General features: G+C 42.7%; 1 protein-coding gene across 1 annotated transcript in view; it reads left to right on the top strand.

The window, feature by feature from the left end:
- Window positions 1–17,816, top strand: part of rapgef5a (Rap guanine nucleotide exchange factor (GEF) 5a) — a 36,809-nt gene extending 18,993 nt beyond the window's left edge. Inside the window, exons 9-26 of the mRNA XM_079570601.1 lie at window positions 443–598; window positions 6,645–6,790; window positions 7,783–7,883; window positions 10,384–10,462; window positions 10,558–10,702; window positions 12,070–12,161; window positions 12,237–12,267; window positions 12,348–12,426; window positions 12,613–12,762; window positions 12,848–12,945; window positions 14,045–14,167; window positions 15,016–15,194; window positions 15,266–15,356; window positions 15,441–15,491; window positions 15,579–15,666; window positions 15,735–15,799; window positions 15,872–15,926; window positions 16,593–17,816. Coding sequence (XP_079426727.1) covers window positions 443–598; window positions 6,645–6,790; window positions 7,783–7,883; window positions 10,384–10,462; window positions 10,558–10,702; window positions 12,070–12,161; window positions 12,237–12,267; window positions 12,348–12,426; window positions 12,613–12,762; window positions 12,848–12,945; window positions 14,045–14,167; window positions 15,016–15,194; window positions 15,266–15,356; window positions 15,441–15,491; window positions 15,579–15,666; window positions 15,735–15,799; window positions 15,872–15,926; window positions 16,593–16,711 — 1,848 coding nt within the window. The 3' untranslated portion in view covers window positions 16,712–17,816. The remainder of the gene's footprint in view (window positions 1–442; window positions 599–6,644; window positions 6,791–7,782; window positions 7,884–10,383; window positions 10,463–10,557; window positions 10,703–12,069; window positions 12,162–12,236; window positions 12,268–12,347; window positions 12,427–12,612; window positions 12,763–12,847; window positions 12,946–14,044; window positions 14,168–15,015; window positions 15,195–15,265; window positions 15,357–15,440; window positions 15,492–15,578; window positions 15,667–15,734; window positions 15,800–15,871; window positions 15,927–16,592) is intronic.
- Window positions 17,817–18,538: the final 722 nt, after the last annotated feature.

Here is an 18,538-nt window from a genome sequence, read left to right as displayed (position 1 = left end):
TCCGTTCAAGGAGAAAGCCATTAAGTGCAGTTACTCTTTATTTCTCTGTCATCGCATGGTCTTCCCTCTCCACTATCTGCTGCTCTTAATTTAGACATCAGCGCAGAAACCCCTTCCACTGTACAAATTGTTTCGAGGAGGAGACATGAATCTTAACCACACACCCCTTCATGCACCCATCCCACACAGACTCCCGCCCACTCTCTACCTCTAATCTGTCCTCAGCAGTTGCACTAACACACCAGTCCCACAGTGAGAGGTGTCCAGATATCGCCCTGCCATCATGGATCCACTGACAGAGCGACTTTTTCAATAAACAAGAGATTACAGACTAAACGATTTCCAAGAACAAACAGGCCCCGGATTGAACTTTTGCACCAACTTTTGCACCATGTCTTGGGACTGCGGGTTACGATTTGCTTTCATGCCCCCTGTGTTGCAGCTGGGCGGCGTGTGCGCGTTACGGGACGGTGGGAGTTGCAGCGGGAGAGAGGAGCTGACAAGTCGCCTGGGGCTGGAGGCCGTGCAACGTTTGGCCAAGGACGGGTGTCGGCTGCTGCAGAACCACAACTACAGGCTCCCGGAGAGAAACCCGGCGGTGAGTGGAGCTCGTCACACCGTCCCTGTGAAAAACTGTTATATCATTGCGCTAAGTCCTTTGGGGTAATCTGTGATGGGTTGCGGCCGTATGGTCGGGAGTGAGTAGCGAGTGCCGGACGTCACTGCGTGGTTAAAGATGTTATTAGTGCTGTAGTTTGTAAGCACACGCATAGCACTCTCACACCTCAGGGCTTGCTTACTCACAGTTTTTGGGTCAAGTATCATGTGTCATTGGATCACAGATGCAGAGAAATAGGTGATCTAGTTGCCTCTGCTGTTTCTGGCTTGAAGAATATTGGATTGTTTAGAAATTACAATATTTCAACAAATGCCGCTGCCTATTCTCTAATAAGGGCCGAAAATTTGGGCACACATTTTGATCAATTTACCAAGGGACTGGTCTTCACACTTTTGACTGCAGTAGGGCTGCACGGTGTACTGCCAAACTGTCACTATTGCAATTAATCCGTTTTATTGTCACAGTCAGGTTAATAACAGCAAAGTTTTACACCTTTACACCTTGTGCAAAAGTTGTGATTTCGCCAATTCAGACTTTGCTTTGGACCGGATTTGATATTTGTGTCTTTTGTTCCATTGCTTAAAGTGAATGGAATGTACTGTGTTGAAAAAATATTGCCATCATATCGTTATAGCAGTAATATAAAACAGATATCGGTTATCAGATATCGCAATTTTCCTACCGTGCTGCCTTAAAGGTGCATTATGCAACTTTTTATGAGGGGAAAAAAGTTGATATTCCTGTGTATTTGACCTTGTACTGACCCAGCGGCTGTGTGAGTGGTCAGCATGGCACCTTTAATTTTGATCACGGTGGTCTCTACGACGCTCCGGTATCAATTGTTTGGAAGGTTTTCTCTGATGACGGACCCTCTCACCAGAAAACCTACAAAACAATTGATCCTGGAGCGTTGTAGGTAGACCACTGTGATGGAAAATAAAGCCGCCATGACAGACACTCACACAGCCACTGAGTCAATGAAAAATGAAATACAAATATCATCTTTTTTTTTCTCGCTTGAAAAGTTGCATAATGCGCCTTTAAGCGATTTACGTGTAAATACAAGTTTTGACCACAATTAGAATAAAAACAAGCTGCAATTGCTGTGCCAGAAACATCTAGAGCTAAAAACTTTCACTGTTTCTTGAGTTCGTTCAGTCACATCAGTGTAAAGCCGCCCATGAATAGACAGATAAAGATACAATCCTTTACACAAATACAGTAAATGTTAAAAATGGCCTGTTAGTTCATGAAAGTCCCAACACTACATCCTGCTGTGTGGACCCAGATGAACTTGCCGCCTCTATCTTTTGGGACTGCCATGATTTGTGTCACTCAACAGCATCAAAGACTCACTCACTTTTACACACTATCTGCTTATGAGAACACATTCGAGCTTGTAGTTATCAGCCCAGAAGTGCACACAGATTCTTGCGCTAGGCCACCTCTTCTAATGTGGGCGTTAATTATGGTTCAGTGCGAGGCGATACTCCTTTTATAGTCTCTGTGGAGGCGCAGACATGGCTGGTGTCTTGGGCTGTTTCTGTAAGTTTGTGGTCAGTCATGTGTGGATGTCTTTATGGTTGGATGAAGTTGATGTGCACACGTAATAAGCTGCGTGTTAGTGAGGCATTGTGCTGTAAAATCCTGCTCCGCTCCACACCTGAGAGCCGCAGTTCAGCCCAACACTGTCTGCTCCATCTACGTGCTTTTATCAGTAGTGCTTTATAACTTCACACATGTTACGCTCGCACTCGAATGATGTCAGGTGCTTTGGAGCAGATGTTTGGTACAAAAAGAAAGAAGTGTTGCATAATTCTTTACAATTGAAAGAGGCAGTCAAGTCAAATAATATCCTCAAGCTTGGAGATTGTTTGAATTCAGTTCAATTAGCTTTAGTAACACTGTCACGTGTAAAGCACCTGCAAACAATTGAAACGGTGTTGCTCTAAAACCCTTGGTGCAAAAAAAGGAAATACTTAACAGAGCAATATCAAATACATAGACAATGGGGCCGCAGAAGGAGGGAAGAGGAGGGTTTAGCTCCTTCAGCCTGTAAAGAAGTGTGTTATCAAAGCATCGACAAGTTGCTAATGCATTAGATTGTGTTGTTGGTTGCATAATGGCCCATTTTACTACAAGAATAATTGTTGTTGATAGTGTAATGAAACGGGAAGTAACTGCTGTGATAAAGAGGGAGACTTGTGATAACGTGTTCTCCTCGGTTTTTGAAAGCTCCCAGATGTGGTCAGTCAGTTGAACCTCGATACTTGGCAGTTTAGTCCCAAAGGCAGGGCTGAAGAGGCTGTGAGGTGAGTTTGGGATCTCCCTCTGAGATGACCCTGTCCGCTCTGCTGCAGGAAAGCCGGGCAAACAGGCTCTGTCCAGATAATTGTTCAGTCAAAAACACAATTGTTTTCCTCTGTGGAAAGTGTCGTCCAGCTGCATTTCCAAAAAGCACATGATGGCAGCGTGAGTGGATTAGAACTGCTCTGGCTTACACCCGTTTGCAATTTAATTAATAATAATAATGCATTAGTCTTATATGGCTCGTCAAACCATTCAAAGTCGCTTTACAATGTTGTGCATTTTTTCATTCACGCCATACTTGGTGGTGGTAAGCTCTGTATGTAGCCACAGCTGCCATGGGGTAGACTGACGGAAGCAAGGCAACCAGTCTGTGCCTTGGCCTCTCCGACCACCACCAACCACATACTCACACACGACATTCACTCAGGCTTCCTGGTGTTCCCAAACAGTTTCAAATTCAAGTACCAACCAGGCCCTTCCCTGCTTAGCTTCAGAGTTCTGACGGGATTGGGCAGAGCAAAAAATCCCAAATTCCAGTTATTTCCAAAAATCGTATTATTTAAAACCACACAAGCTGAGGAAGCTCGTGTCAGTTTTTCGAGGATTGCGATCCTAAAAGTTTGGGAACGGTTGTAATAAATGACACATTCCTTGAACACTTCAGGTTACATAACAAAACAGAGGCGAAACAAACAGTCGTGATGGTGGTTTTATTTGTCGCTTCTTCCCTCTCTCCGTGACTGACAGACTACTCTGCTGTTTCCATAGTGATACATTTCATCTGTGAGGCACATGAGGTGCTTTAGACTGGATATTTGTCCTCCCCTGTTTTTATTTCTGTCAACAGGCTGCAGATGGTACAGGGGCATCCGGGACAAGGGATTAGACAAGGTCATATGTGAAAGGCCCTGCCATTTCGTAATAGCCTTGAAATATGTTATTATAATTACTGCGTGTGTGGATGCACATGTGCGGCTTATTTGGATTGCATGTTGTTTCTAGGAATCATGCCTAGAGCTATCGCATCACCGACAGACAGGGAGCCTAGAAACACAGGCGCGCTGGTTGAAGCAGGAAGGAAACGGAAAGTGCTTCCTCTGGGCTTGAGACCCTCCTTTCCTCAGTACAATATGTAATTCTGTGTGGGAACAAGTGTGGGGCCAGTGGGACAAAGTATGGGTAGACGATATTTAGATTTTACATAATAGATGACTGCTCAAAATGAACTCTGATCTTGCATGTTGAACATCCACTCCTTAGTTTTTTATTGCACTGTATCTTTTTCCACTACCCATTCCAATATTTCTGTATAAATGTAGCATTATTGGCATTAGCTATAAACATAATCTCCACACATCCTTCTGTGCAGCTGTGACCTCTACATACCGTCTCGTTTATGCTACGTTGGGTCTTACGAAACACACTATTTTTACATTCTTTCCTCAGACAGCCGGTCACTGCCTCTTGGATTATCTTGTTTTCATGTTCCTGTCTCCCTCCACTGTGTTTTGGTTTCTCCCGTTCCCGCGCCATGCCTGTTGCATAACTGCGTGACCCTTCGTTCTCATTTACTTCGTGTATTTTCCTTGTTTGCGTCTTGCATTCTTTCTCAGGCTTAATTACCACTAGATGCTGATTTTAGACAACCTTAAGCTTTCCTCTGTGATTTCTGCATCCAGTTACCAGTGAGCAGTTTGGCTCCTTTGACTTTGGGCTCACTATTGTTTGGCTTGGCAGCTCTATAAAGAAGTGTGTTATCAAAAGCATCGACAAGTTGCTAATGTATCAGATTAACGCCGACACATTTTGTTGTTGGTTGCATAACGGCCCATTTTACTACGAGAGTAATTGTTGTTGATAGTGTAATGAAACGGGAAGTAACTGCTGTGATAAAGAGGGAGACTTGTGATAACGTCCCAGATGTGGTTCAATGGTTGTTGTGGCTTCGGGCCACTTAGCAACTTATAACAACATATCTGCGGGACGGGTCCAAAAGCCAGAATGTTGTTCAATGTCTGCTCCTTTCCCAAAGTTATCTATCACTACGGTTTCAATTTTGTGTTCCTTTCAGGTATTCTGTGTCTGTCAGATAGTTGATATTAACTTAAAGCTGTGTGTTTGTGTTTGTGTGTGTTTTTTTAATGGACTATTGACTTTTATCTAACCTGGAAAGTCCCCACAAGATTTCAGAATCTGGCCCCAAAGTGGAACACACGTTTTCACACTACAAAAATAAGCTAGGTTACCTTAAAGAAGAACTAAGTAACTTGTTTACCTTTATAAGTCCTTTTTGTAGTCTCTGGGGGAAATACAAGTGTTAATGGGATGATTGAGGGGTCTTTCATCTCCCCCTGGTGTCTCTGGCCAGAAAACCACAATTGCAACTTTACTGCCTCCGGGTCGGAGTCACCAATACACACTAATGGAATCACAAAGAAGAAGCTACCATGCTAACGGGCAATGCAAACTGTGGGCTAGCGCAACTTAAACAGTATTTACAGCCATGTTTGAGTAAAAAAATAGATCTCAATTGTGATTGGATGTACAATATCCCTCTCTCCCTTTGTCTTTTCTGTCAGCGTAGTATTTACTCTCACGGACAAGTAATGAGTTAAAAAAAACGTAACATGCCACAACACCTGCAGTGGCGCTTATGGCCTCTAGGGGCTTGAGTTACTTAGTTCTGCTTTAACTTGTCTTTCTTTTCTTTTAGGCCTATTGCGATTGGATTTGACAACCCAGGGCTTTGTGAGCTTTCTGACCAGACATTCAGCAGTGCTTAGGCTTAAGATATATACAGATTTCTTCCTGTTTTTATAAATCCATCAAAATCATTGTAATTGTTGGCAATAGAATTAATACTTCCCCCGCATTACTGCACACGCAGGTAGATGATGTTTACAAAATATTAAAAGGAATTCTTAAGTTCCAGTTTAGAATTGGCCAGTTCCTCTGAGACCTGATTTTGCCAGTCTTTTCATCTGCCAGTCACAGACAGAGACAAAGTACTTTCAGTCTGACCTGTTTGCTGATGCTACTTCATAATGCCCTTTATGTATGAAAGTGTTGCATTCTTACAAAACAAAATAATCCACCATGAAACAACAGACTCCTGAGACTGCCATGTCATTCTTGATATCTTCATTCGGGTGCATCTGGTGAAGACTGTTGCTCCTCGCACGCCTTTTCTTTCGCTTTGATCTTCCTCTCTGTTCTCCTCGGGCTGTTCCCATTGTGCCGCTTAGTCCATCTGGAGCCCAGTTCTCATTGTACCGTCGCTGCAGCTCTGTGCTAAAGTCACAGATCACATTGCCTTCCTCTTTTTCTCTAACAGGATATCGTTTCAGCCTGCATTCAGTTTGTCCCCATTAATTGTAATACACAAAAAGAAACTCTTATTGGCAAGATAAAAACTTCCCAGATAATGTGCCAAGATAAACAATTGATTGAACTTGCGTGGTGCCATTAATCTTGTCAACAATGGAAACATCTTAATCACAACTAGTTTTTCTTGTTTTGGAATAAATTCACTAGTTTTTCTTGTTTTGGAATAAATTCACTAGTTTTTCTTGTTTTGGAATAAATTCACTATCATTTCTTATTAATTTTTGCTTTTCTGCCAGTTTGTATGACTGAGCTTTTTACTGTGGGTTCAGAGAGTCCTTTTATTTGCCTTTGCCCTTGTCTCACTCACCCCCCCCCCGTATGTTCTCAGGACACCGTGAGTCGTGTGTGTCTGAAGGAGAGGGGTCGGGACGTGTTGGTTCTGAGGCGTGTGGCGTCTTCTGTGACATCACCGTCGGACCGGCCGTCGCCCACCTCCACAGGGAGCGGATCCCGGGATGACGACTGTGAGAAGAGGTTAGTTCCCAGCTTTAATGAGCCCCTTTACACTCCGTTGCAGCCTCACATCTATAATCATTAGACTCCTCCCCAGCTTGTTGTTGCATCCTGCTCTTTTCCGCTAAGTAGCAACTACCAACACATGCTATCAGTGGGTACTATAATGTGTGTTCTAGCTCATGGTGTGGAGTACAGCTGAACAGTTATCTATTTGTGATGTTTGTATCTTTTGAGAGAAGTCTTAATATGAAGTGATAAACTTGTAAAGCATTCATGTGTGTTTGTAGAGGTCTAAACTACAGGGTAGGTAGGTTTTAATCAAAAGATGACCTAATGGAGGTTTGCACAGGATTTTGCAGAGGATGCATCGAAATTCTGATTGTGATTACTCTTGTAGCCCTGGCAGTAAGTAAGAAGTAAAGAAAAGCTTTTGACTAAAGGACATTAAGGGCATTTTGCTTCCAAGCGTTTTGAAAAATACTTGTATGCTTTTCAGTGCGCACTTTTGTACGTTCAAGTCAATACGTGCCAAGACCTAAGGCACAATGTAGGGAGTGTCACTGACAGGCAGGTTAAGTGGGTGTGTGATTGTGTGTGTTCACTATCTTCAGCTGGAATCAGTTCAGTCTTGCAGCGGTGCCACTGTTGGAGCAGTCACAGAGCAGTCCCTGTCGACAAGCAGCACAACTAGGCGTTTTTAGCCCGCAGGAGCGACACCTTCCTTCATTGATACAGAAACCTTAGCTGCGATGGCAGACAATCAGGATGAGGATGGCTGAGCGCGCCGCCCTCGCCGAGGCCGAGGAGGATTTAGATGACGAGGACAGCGAAGACGGCGAAAATGGTTTAGACGTTCCTACTTTTGACGTGCCGTATTTCCGCTTTATCGATGAGGAGGATAGGGAGGAGGAGAGGAGTGGAGCCTGGGGCAGTGATTGGAGAGATGGAGTAGGTTGGTGTTTCTGGCCCAGTGAGGAGGACTGCTCTGATGGTGACCTGCTGTCCCACAGGTATGTGGTGGTGTCTGGGACGCCACTCAAAATCCTGGAGCATCTACTGAGCGACCTCCGGCTGGACGACCAGAGGGGCGCACCAGAGAATAGAGAGAGCGGTAAGTTACATTTTAAACTCTTCATGTACAAATTTGGTTTTGATTTTACCTTGATTTAAAATTCTTTCAACTTAACAAATACTACAATAGTTCAGATGAATAATGCCACTACTTTTTGTCACGATATTTTTCCCCTCTCATTTTTGTTGAACGACATGACTGACATTCCAGTTTTTCTTCCATATAGAGAGATCCAGTAATAACAGTGATTAAAGGACCAAAAAATAAATATGTTTCCCTCCATTTGCCATCCCACACTCTGGTATTCGTCACTCAGAAAAAGGCCATTAGCTCAAACCCGTCACCGCGTTCCTGTCCCGTCCTTATCCACATTACTCGATGAGCTCTTTTTATAATGTCACGTGAACACAACCGATTTCCTTGTGTGTGTGCCGGGAGTGTTTCGGATACATTTAAAAATGAAATGCCGCAAAACAAGTTCCATCACGGCTTAAGTGGCCCTTTTTTTGTATTGTGTGGGTTTAAACCCAGCAGCTCTGAATTTGTGAGTCAACGCTGAGCTTCGCTTTCATACCTCCGAGCCGCCTCTGCCTGTAAAAATGAGAAACAAGCAAAGGTTAAACACAATAATGAGTTTGTGCAATGATTCCCTCCGGGCGCCTTTGCCATTTTCTCCTCGGGGCCGTAACTCACCTTTACAATCCATAAGTCAAATACACTGTGCAGCCCTATCCTAATTATTTACTTTGGTGTTAGATGTAATCAATATGGGCTTTTGCTTCATGAGAGCACAGAGGTTGCATTAAAATATTCATTTGTCTGGACGTCCCCCAAAGGTAAATGGGGCCAGATAATGTTTATTGATTATGTGACCAACTGCAATGATTTTCTAATGATCATGTAATATGTTAATTACTCAAAGCAGTTTTATAAAGCATAACAATAGCAAAATCATATCATAACTATTGGAGTTTTTGAGCATATATAAAACTAGGACTCCTCTAGACAGTAAAGTCAAGTAAAGCATCCGGGTTTATTGAATACCGTGCCTTTCTTTCCAGATAACAGACTGTATAGTGCTGTTGCCTGTGTACACCATTTAAAACAACGAGTCTTTATGCATCAACTGCTCAGTACCACCAGCTCCTAGCTCTCCACCGGGAGCCGTTTCACTGAATTGCAGGAAGGGAAGGAAGAAAGAGGAAGAGTTGCAAGAGTGAGAACTGAGGAGGTCTTTGTGAAGAAAATGTGCTCATAAAATAGTTTGTTTTATCAAATTGCTTACTGGAATAAAGCAGAATTCTTGTTTGGCTGTACGTTGCATGTTTACTTGCACGTAAGCCCGCTGGGGTTGTGCACAGCATCAGTATGCCGTGGTAGCTTGGCTTAGCTCTCCAGCATGTTTAACAGGCACCAACATGCTCCTGAATAGAGGGCGATTACCCCAGCCTCCCCTCATCGCATAAACAGACATACACGCCGCTAACACAAAACACAACAGAAGATTACGACGATTGGTTTAGCACATACACCGTTTTTCTCTCTTCCTCTCGAGAGATCTCATCCCGAAGGTCAAACCACAATGACTGATTCACCGGGGATTTGTGTGTGTTGAGCACTGGGTGTGTACAACGCAGCGGGCAGATGCAGAGGGCATATGCTGAAGATGAAAATGGATATTTATCATCACGCTGCGCCGAGAAGGGGACAGGCGAAGCGGGGGATTGAAGCCGCCTGGAAAGAGAAAATGAGTTGCAGAGTTAGCTTCATAGGGGGGTTGAATGAGGATAGTTTGGCATCGCAAGAAAGTGAAGGGTAGAAAGATGTTAACAGCAACAACAGCACATCCTAACCTGCCCAAAACATTTCTCCAGAAAGTAGGTATTTTATTTCTAAAGAGGAGATAGTTGATCAAACTTTAATGTGGCGGGCTGTTCTTAGTCTTCTATAATTGATTTCTTTGCTCTCTGCCCAACAGAACCATATTTGGGTCACACGTTTTCCCGGGGAATGACTTTGGCTTCACGCGCACACACATTACAGTGCCTTCACATCTCGACAATGGCTCATTACCCATCTGCCAGTGGGGCTGTTTATGCTCACTTCTCACCCCTCCAACACCTGCTGGGCGGCACACACTGCTGCTGCCTCGCATCAGCCCCGCTCCACTCTGACGGGTTCCTCTGCTCTGTGTTGAAAGTTTAAACTTTAAACTGTGGCAAATGCATTTAATGACTTGGGTCTTTGAAACTTGCAAGTATTTTCTTTCTTTTTTTTTTTTAACTGGCTTTTGCCTTGACTTTTGACATCAAGGCGAGAAGCGTCTGTGTGATCGCAAAAAAGTCACATTTATTATGCACTTCACCGCGTCTGTTGGTCAGATGTTATGGGCCTGGATCATGTGCAGTATGTTGACATTTCAACTGAGATAAAAGTCATGTAGACTATTCCTGGAAAAGAAGGAACATAAAATATATTACTAGCATGGCAGCTCAAGGTCCAGTGATGATTTGCTAATGATACATTTCCTGTCCTTCAGAAATGCTGCTGGATGACTTCCTTTTGACGTACCTCGTGTTCATGTCCACCCCAGACCTCTGTCAAGCCCTGCTGGGACAATATCCTTTCTGAACATCCCATATGGAGATCTCATCCGTTTGTCTTTAGTGACTTAGTGACTGCATTACCTGGTTGTGTCCTTGACCCCCAGCACCTACAGCAGTGTTCGCAGCAGGGGACAGGAAGAGGGCAAGGACGCCCTCTTCAGGAAGCGCAAAGTGCTACAGTTGGTTTCACACTGGAGCAGGCTTTACAGGGACTTCCTCAAAGAAGAGGAGCATGTCAGGAGCTTTTTGAAGGTAACACCATACAGTTACGAGGGCTATACTATTGTGCAGAAAGTATTAATCGAGCAGTGATGTGTAAATCATTTAAATTATTCTTTGCTTTACGTGTGTTCTGTCGAGGACCTGATCATTAGGCTGTTGCTTTTTGCTAATAAATGAGAATAGACTTTTTCTGTTACATGTTAGAGAGAAACAATAAAATCAATGACATTTCAATAAAAAAATGCCTTTGATATAAATGTCAAAATAGTCCGTACTCTTACCTTGCGTCACTGCACATTTTCACAAACACCACTGCATTCATAAGTTAGCGCAGGGAACAAGCACAAAGCCAGCCGTCACTTGTCCCTTTATGAAATGACAGCTCTAGTTTTATGATGCTGAGTTTCCATGGCAACCGGATGTGAGGGTTGGCATGAAGATTATCTGGTATGGAGTGTGTAACCCAGGTGATGGTTGCCTAGTAACAAGGGAGAGGATGATGATGGGGTGGGGGAATATTTTGTATTACTGTACCTACGTCTGATGATGTCAAAAACTCAGATTGAAGGAGGAGGCGAGAGTCACTGACTAAATCAAATCTGTTATTGTCACCGTATTGATTTGAACGCTGCTCTGGATCTGCTGACAAAGACTCTGGCGTAAATAACATGAGATGCAATATCAATTTAATAATAGTGATGAAGAATTGGCTCAAATATTACAGAAACACAAGCCATGAACGATGTTGAAATGTAATAAATCATTCAACAGCAGTGTTTCTCAAACTGGTACTCAGGCTCCTTCTAGTGTTACTCAGCTTCATCTTTTGTAAATAAAATTATCTACACTTTATTTCTGTTACAAAATTGGGCTTGTAATAGAGTTCAGGCCTGTGATGTCATATCGCTAAGCATCATGGGATTCGCAGCAATCATAAACTAATGGAGATTTTCAAAGGTAAAATACTAAAGCTATAGTTCACATCTAAACATAGATTTTAGGTGTATTTACAAGTAGTCACTTAACAGCAAACAGAGTTGTTCCACTGCTTTTTTCTCCACTTTTTATTCTGTTTTAGCTCACGTTAGTCAATGGAAAATATATGCTACAGCCACAAGCATGGCGGATCTCCATGGTAACAGTGGATTTTCCTGCATTTAATAGTTTACACATGGCTTACACCTTTAGTCATCGTTTGGTTCTGATTGTGGTTTGTGGTACATGTAATACCAGTTTATGAAGGTGCTTGGTTTGAAAACCACTTGTTAAAGTAAAGGTCCACTTGTCCTCTGCTTGTCTAGGACTGACTGGCCTTGTTCACACAAAAGCATAGACAGAATTGTTGAAAATGGGTGTTTGACTTTGGTTTCTGTGTTTCTTCTCTGTTGCCACTGCAGACACTGTACAGGTGTGTTTTAGAAGATTTGTACGAGTTTCCCACTCTGGAGAAAGACCTCAAAGAGTTTCAGAAGCTTCTCCGCCGAAGACAGTAAGTAATCCATGTATCACTTTTCTCAACGACACACTTTTCAGATGTACTTATGCTCTCCTCAATTCCTCACAGCACTGTAGACGATTGTCCTCCAAATCAAAAGGTAATGCAAAAGAACTGATGAAATTTAGCCTTATGAGTCTACATGTTAGTGATGATGTCGATGTTCTCCCGTTTGTGCAGAGTAAACAAATGTACCAACAGTTGAGTTTGAAAGAGAACAGTTTGCCACATCGAAGTCCACAGACCGAAAACAGAGAGGGTGAGTAATGAGCTTCCACACAGACTCTCAGCCTGGAATTGCAGAGAATTGCTGATAATGACAGTGCGAGCTTAATTTCAATATGCATATGCAGATTTGCTAAGCACTCTCTCCAGAGTCTCTAGCCACTTGAGGAAGATATGTCTCGTGCACATAATCGAGTGTTTGTTTTGTTGTTGGTCACAGTGATCTGCTGCGTGTACGTGAGCTCCGACTCGTATTTAAGCGTCCACACTCACCCTTTGCTGGAGGCGCACGAGCTGCTGCGCATCATCGCCGTGAAGCTGGACCGCACAGATCAGGAGATGGCGCTGGCGGTGGTGTCGAACAACGGAGGTACACACTCGATGATGAGTCTAAAGTCCCTGCTGAGAAAGCTCATTTTCTTCACTCACGGCTCTCTGTGTGTGTGTGTGTGCAGAGCGGAGAGTGTTACAGCCCAGTGACTGCGTCTACTCCGAGTCTCTCACCCCGCAGGGGAAACTGGTGGCCTGTCGCAGAAATCTCACTGAAATCCTGGTTTGTAGCTTCTGTCACATCTGCCACTCTTACAAAAGCCCAAAAGAGCCCACATTACGCTACACTGCAATGTTATAAACTTTTAATTCAAGTTTAACACTGTATTATAGCCTCTAAATATCAGGAGCTGAGTTTTGTTTTGTTTGAAAATCATCCATATTCAACCTGCCGCCTCTTAATCTTGCAACGCTTCCTCCCACCTGCTGAGATGAGGTGGGTGAGGTGTTAATACAGCGTGACCAAGCCATTCATTTCAACGCTTAGAGTGCCTACAGTTGCCACTACAAATCTTTTCTTTATTGAATATGCTAATAATTGTAGGCATTCTGTGTTCCTGAGATCAGAGCTGGGTCACTTCCTGCTTTTTGCATACATTTATTTAAGGTACAAAACATAAAATATAAAGGCTATGGTCTCAAAAAGCACTTTGAAGTATAGTACAGCATTCCATCATCATGTAGCTCAATCTGTCTTGACTCAACATTCTGTAGAAAACGCATAGGCTGTAAATTAAGAAGTGAGAGTGACTTTCCACCCAAATTGCGAAAGGATGTTGCGAATGTTACAAGCACGTTAAGGTCAGAACGACAAGCCCGAGTTCATTCATGGCTTAAAGAAGGTCAAGACGTTTCAATGGAAAGTGAATTAGCGCAAAGTTCTGTCGCCATTTCCTTACGGCTTCAGGAAGGAGACACTGTAATTAGTCTGTTCTTAACTTACAGTGTTTGGGAACAAGGCAGATTTTTGTTGTTAATGCTCAAAGGTGCATAAAACCTGTAGAATTGTACTTGTTGACTTTAGAAGAGCTGCACTTAAACTGTAATTGATATTTAGGCAATTGTGATGCACTAGTAGGTGAGGCCTCTCTCTGCTCGTAAGTCTATTGTTTGCTGCACTTTGCCTCAAAGTACTTCTCCTGTGATATATTGTTTCTAGTGCTGTTGTGAGTGTACGCCCCACAGGCTTTTCTGCTGTTCGCTTGTAATAAAAAGGCTAGATTATGTTGCATTTCTTGACCTTGTTCTTTGTGACTGTAATCGCGCTATGCTCAGTACAGTTGCTTCTAACTTAATCTTTCTTTTTTCTTTTTTTCCCGCAGCCTCCGTTGACAGACTGCTCTGAGCTGAGCAGGAGGCCGGTGCGTCTCTTGGGCATCAACACATGGGACGTGGCAACGGCGCTCACCCACCTGGACTGGACCCTGTTCAAATCCATACACGAGGTACTTAGGACTTCAAGTTCCACTGCACACATTATCATAAGAAATTCATATTGATACAAGACGTTGCTGGAAGGAACAAGCTTTAATTATGTAAACACTCCATAAGCTTTTCTACGTCATGAGTGTTCTTTCAGGCCAGTCCCTGTCAGGAAGAGCAGTCCTTGTATAAGCAAAAAGAAGATGCTACAAGGCTAAAGTTAGTTTGTAGTGATTTCTCAGTAGTTTCTCTCTCTGCACTTCAACTCTTTTCACCCGAACCCACAAGCCAAATCTTAAAACAATAAAAAAGCCATGATAAATAAAGATTGTCTCAAGTTCTGTATCAGTGAGAGTGTGGCCAGTGTTCTGTCCGTCATTGGCATTTAGTGTCTTTGAGAAAAAACTGGAAACGCAATATAATGTCACGTAGTCTTGTTACATTTATCTTATCCATAGCTTCATAAAAACAGCTGTAACATTACAACAGCAATCTATCAATACCATTACATTATATTAACCTCTTTACCCCCGCCTAGCTGAGCACATTTTCTCTAGTTCGACTTTACCGAAATCTAGTGACCAAAACATGCTGAAAAACCATGAAATGTGACAAAAATGCAATGAAAAAACTGACAAAAACATGACAAAAAAAAGGATAAAAATGAGATGAGAACGTGACAAAAACCTTTTTCAAATTTGATTAAAACAAGAAAAAAGTCACGATCAGTTTTGCAGGTCTTAGCTTTCAAATGAGGCGTTACGCTGGCCAAGCCATCCAGTCGAGTTGATAATGTTGAACTGGAGTAAATGTGTTTGGTTGATGTGCAGGTTAAGAGGTTAATACTGCCTTGTCTGCTCTCCTCTTGCAGCAGGAGCTGGTGTACTACACGCTGAGTCGAACTCCTGGCTCCGGCCACACGGCGGCGCTGTCCCTGCTGTTGCAGCGCTGTAACGAGGTTCAACAGTGGGTCATGTCTGAAGTCCTGATGTGTGTGTCCCTCAACAAGCGAGTCCAGCTGCTCAAGAAGTTCATCAAGATCGCTGCTCAGTGAGTTTCCCCCCGTAACAGTTATTCAACATCAGTGAGCGTCAGTGGCTCAACGTGGTTGTTTTTCACAGCTGTAAAGCCCAGAGAAACCTGAACTCTGCGTTTGCCATCATCATGGGCCTGAACACAGCAGCTGTCAGTCGACTCAACCAAACCTGGGAGGTAGGCACCTGGTGATCATCTTTTTTTATAATAGCTTGTTTGTTTTTTTATTTGAGCTTCACTTAAGTATGACTCTGTTTCCAGAAATGTCCAGGGAAGTTTAAGAAGCTTTTTTCTGAATTGGAGCTTATTACGGTATGTGTTTATAGTTACAGCCTCTAGGAAATACAATACTTATTTTTTTCTAATATTTTCTCTTCTACTTTTTTTACGGGACCTCAGGATCCATCCCTGAACCACAAAGCCTATCGAGAGTCATTTAAGAGGATGAAACCTCCCAAGATCCCCTTCATGCCTCTTCTTTTAAAAGGTATCACTTGACACTTAAATGTGTGACTGTATTTGTTTTTACTGATTGTCTCCACTTTGAACTTTTAGACATCACCTTTATCCACGAGGGGAATAAAACCTTTCATGACAACCTGGTCAACTTTGAGAAACTGGTTGGTTGAGTCACTTTCATTCATGCATTTTCATCTTTGTGGAAAAATTGAACGAGAATGTTGTTTTTACAGCACATGATCGCAGACACGGTGAGGATGATCCGCCACTGCCAAAGTGACCAGCCAGGTCAGTCGCCCTCCATCCCCTTCCAACCTCTTTTTCACCACGCTTTTGTCACTTTTTGGGGCTTCTTTGTTGCTTCCTTGTGGCTTTTTTGGGTTGTTTTTGTTGCTATTTTTATGCCTTTTTTGCGTTCTCATCATTGGTTTCATCTTGTTTTGTCTTTTTTTAGTCCCCTTTTGTGGCTTTTTTTTTGCCCTGTTTTTGTCACTCTTTTGCTGTGTTTCCGTTGTCGCCTCATTTTTGTTGCTCTTTTGTGGCTTTTTTGTCACATTTTTGTGGCTTTTATGTCCTGTTTGTGTTGCTATTTTGACGCTTTTTTCCAAGAAGCTTTTAGATTTGGGTAATGCCAAACTGGACAAAATGTGCCCAAAATCACACATACGCATAGTGATTGGTCACAACATATTTGAACCTAGAAAGTCTGGACCCAATATTGCACTTTCCACGCTGGGCTGTTGCAACATTGAAGCAGGACATTAAGTAAATACTGGGACAAAGACACAAAAACAACTCTTGAGTCTGATGTTGAAGCACCTGCCGCCATCTGCTGTTCAGTCAGAGTACTGCAGCTTAACAGTTTCCAAGCAACCGTTTCCAGCTGGACTCCTGGGTTAGAATCTCGAAGGCAGACAGTGTTACTCATGTGGCCTTTTTTTTTTTGTCTCTTAGGTAATGAAGTCATCGGCATGGACAGCCCTGAGGTGCGGGCCAGCGTTCAGTACCTGCACATCATCGACAATCAACAGACGCTATTCGAGCTCTCGCACAAACTGGAGCCCCGTGCCTGAACGCATCCCCCCCCCACCCCCTACCCGATTAAAAAGCAAAGGGCGGTGAATTTAGCAGCCTGTGGGTGTGACAAAGGACGCTTCGAGTGACGAGATACAAAATCCCACTACCAGCAGAGTTGTCGCGCAGATTAAAGGGAGACTACGGTTGCGTCTGAAGGCACTAATGACAAGGAGACGGACTTGAATATGAATACGCCATGTCCATGTCAATTGTCGACAAGAGGAGATTCTGCACAGCCACAGATTTGCCAAAAAAACAAAAAAAATGAGAACGAAAGAAAAAAAAAGTTGAAATACTTGTAATTACTTTGTACAGTATCTTTTTGACTGAATACGCCATTGTTTTAGTGCATTTGTGGTTATTTAATTAGTCCGTTACGCAGCTGAATACCTCTGTTGCTGTCGTCGCTGTTCAGAGGCCCAGACACTTTTCAATTGTAGATGTCTTAACTCCTGCTAGTCGGGGTTAGTTGGGGCGTATCGATGTTTGCAGATTAATAATCCCGGCTTTATCTTTTCTGGGTCTTATTTAGGCCTATATTACAAGCAATGCAATACGAAAATCCGTTTTTCAGCAATTTGATTCATTTACAAATGTGCACGGTTGAATCGCATCCCCATGACATGACTACAATTACACAACAAAAACACGCTTTAGTGATGCAGAGATGCTTTCGTCGCCATTTCATTTCAGTTTAATTGTGTGATTTGCTCTCGATGTCTAGCGTTCTTTCCCCCGCAGTGGTCAAGAGCTAATGTGCAGGTTTAGATTTAGGTCGAATGTACATTAGAAATATCAGTCATGTTCGGTTTTGTTGAAACACTCCACACTGTGCGAGAAGTTGCTTTGCTCTGCTGCTCGAGATAATTGGCTCCTTTATGTTATTTCTGTGTTTAACACCTACAGTCTGTGTCGAGACCTTATGGAGAGCGAATGTGCAATACACGGAGATGTTTTATGAACAATGATACTTGTGTTGGACCATACAAAGAGCCACTTCCTTTGCAGATTATGTTGTAGATTATTATTCTTTTTTCGGTGCCAAAAAGTTGACTGACTTTTACAGTATTACTGGTTTTGGCTGTTTGTTTTTTAACAGCATTATTATTATTATTATTTTCAGGCCAATTGATTTTTCTTCATAATGTTTGAATCCATTTGAAAGTAGTGGAACTTAAAGCAATATTTCAGGATTTTTGACATAGAGCCTCATTTCCTAGTTATCCAGAGTGTTGTTGGTTTCTGGAGATTGTTAGTTCATGCAGTCCTTATATTTGAAGAGTTCAGTGGTACTAGGCTAGTGCAAGTCTATGGTAACTAGTAGCCTGCATTAAAAACCTCTTCAAAATCATGGGGTTGTCCTCCAAACGTTGCCATATCTGATTTGTAGAAAGCTCCTTTGTATTCAATCAACACAGACATTTATATCAGTAGTCTGGTATGTTAAGTGATTTGCCTCAGGTGCACTGTGCTTGTATAAGACTATTTTTAATGCAGGCTACTAGTTACCATAGACATGCGCTAGCCTAGCACTGCTTAGCACCACTAAATTCTTCAAATATAAGGACTGCATGAATTAAAAAGTATATATATCTCCAGAAATCCACAACACTCTGGATAAGTAGGAAATGAGGCCCTATGTCAAAAATCCTGAAATGTCCCTTTAACCTCAGTCACATTACATTTTCCTGTTATTGGCGCCATTTGGACTTTGGATCAAACTGTCCTAATTCTTCCTCACTTGAGACCCATGGGTATTTTTTTGTTCATACTGGATGTGTGACATGAAAGCATCTGTTACTTGATATTTATCGTAATATGTT

Source organism: Gobius niger (assembly GCF_951799975.1).
Source record: "Gobius niger genome assembly, chromosome: 14".
Lineage (NCBI taxonomy): Eukaryota > Metazoa > Chordata > Actinopteri > Gobiiformes > Gobiidae > Gobius > Gobius niger.
This window is presented reverse-complemented; position numbering and strand designations above follow the sequence as displayed.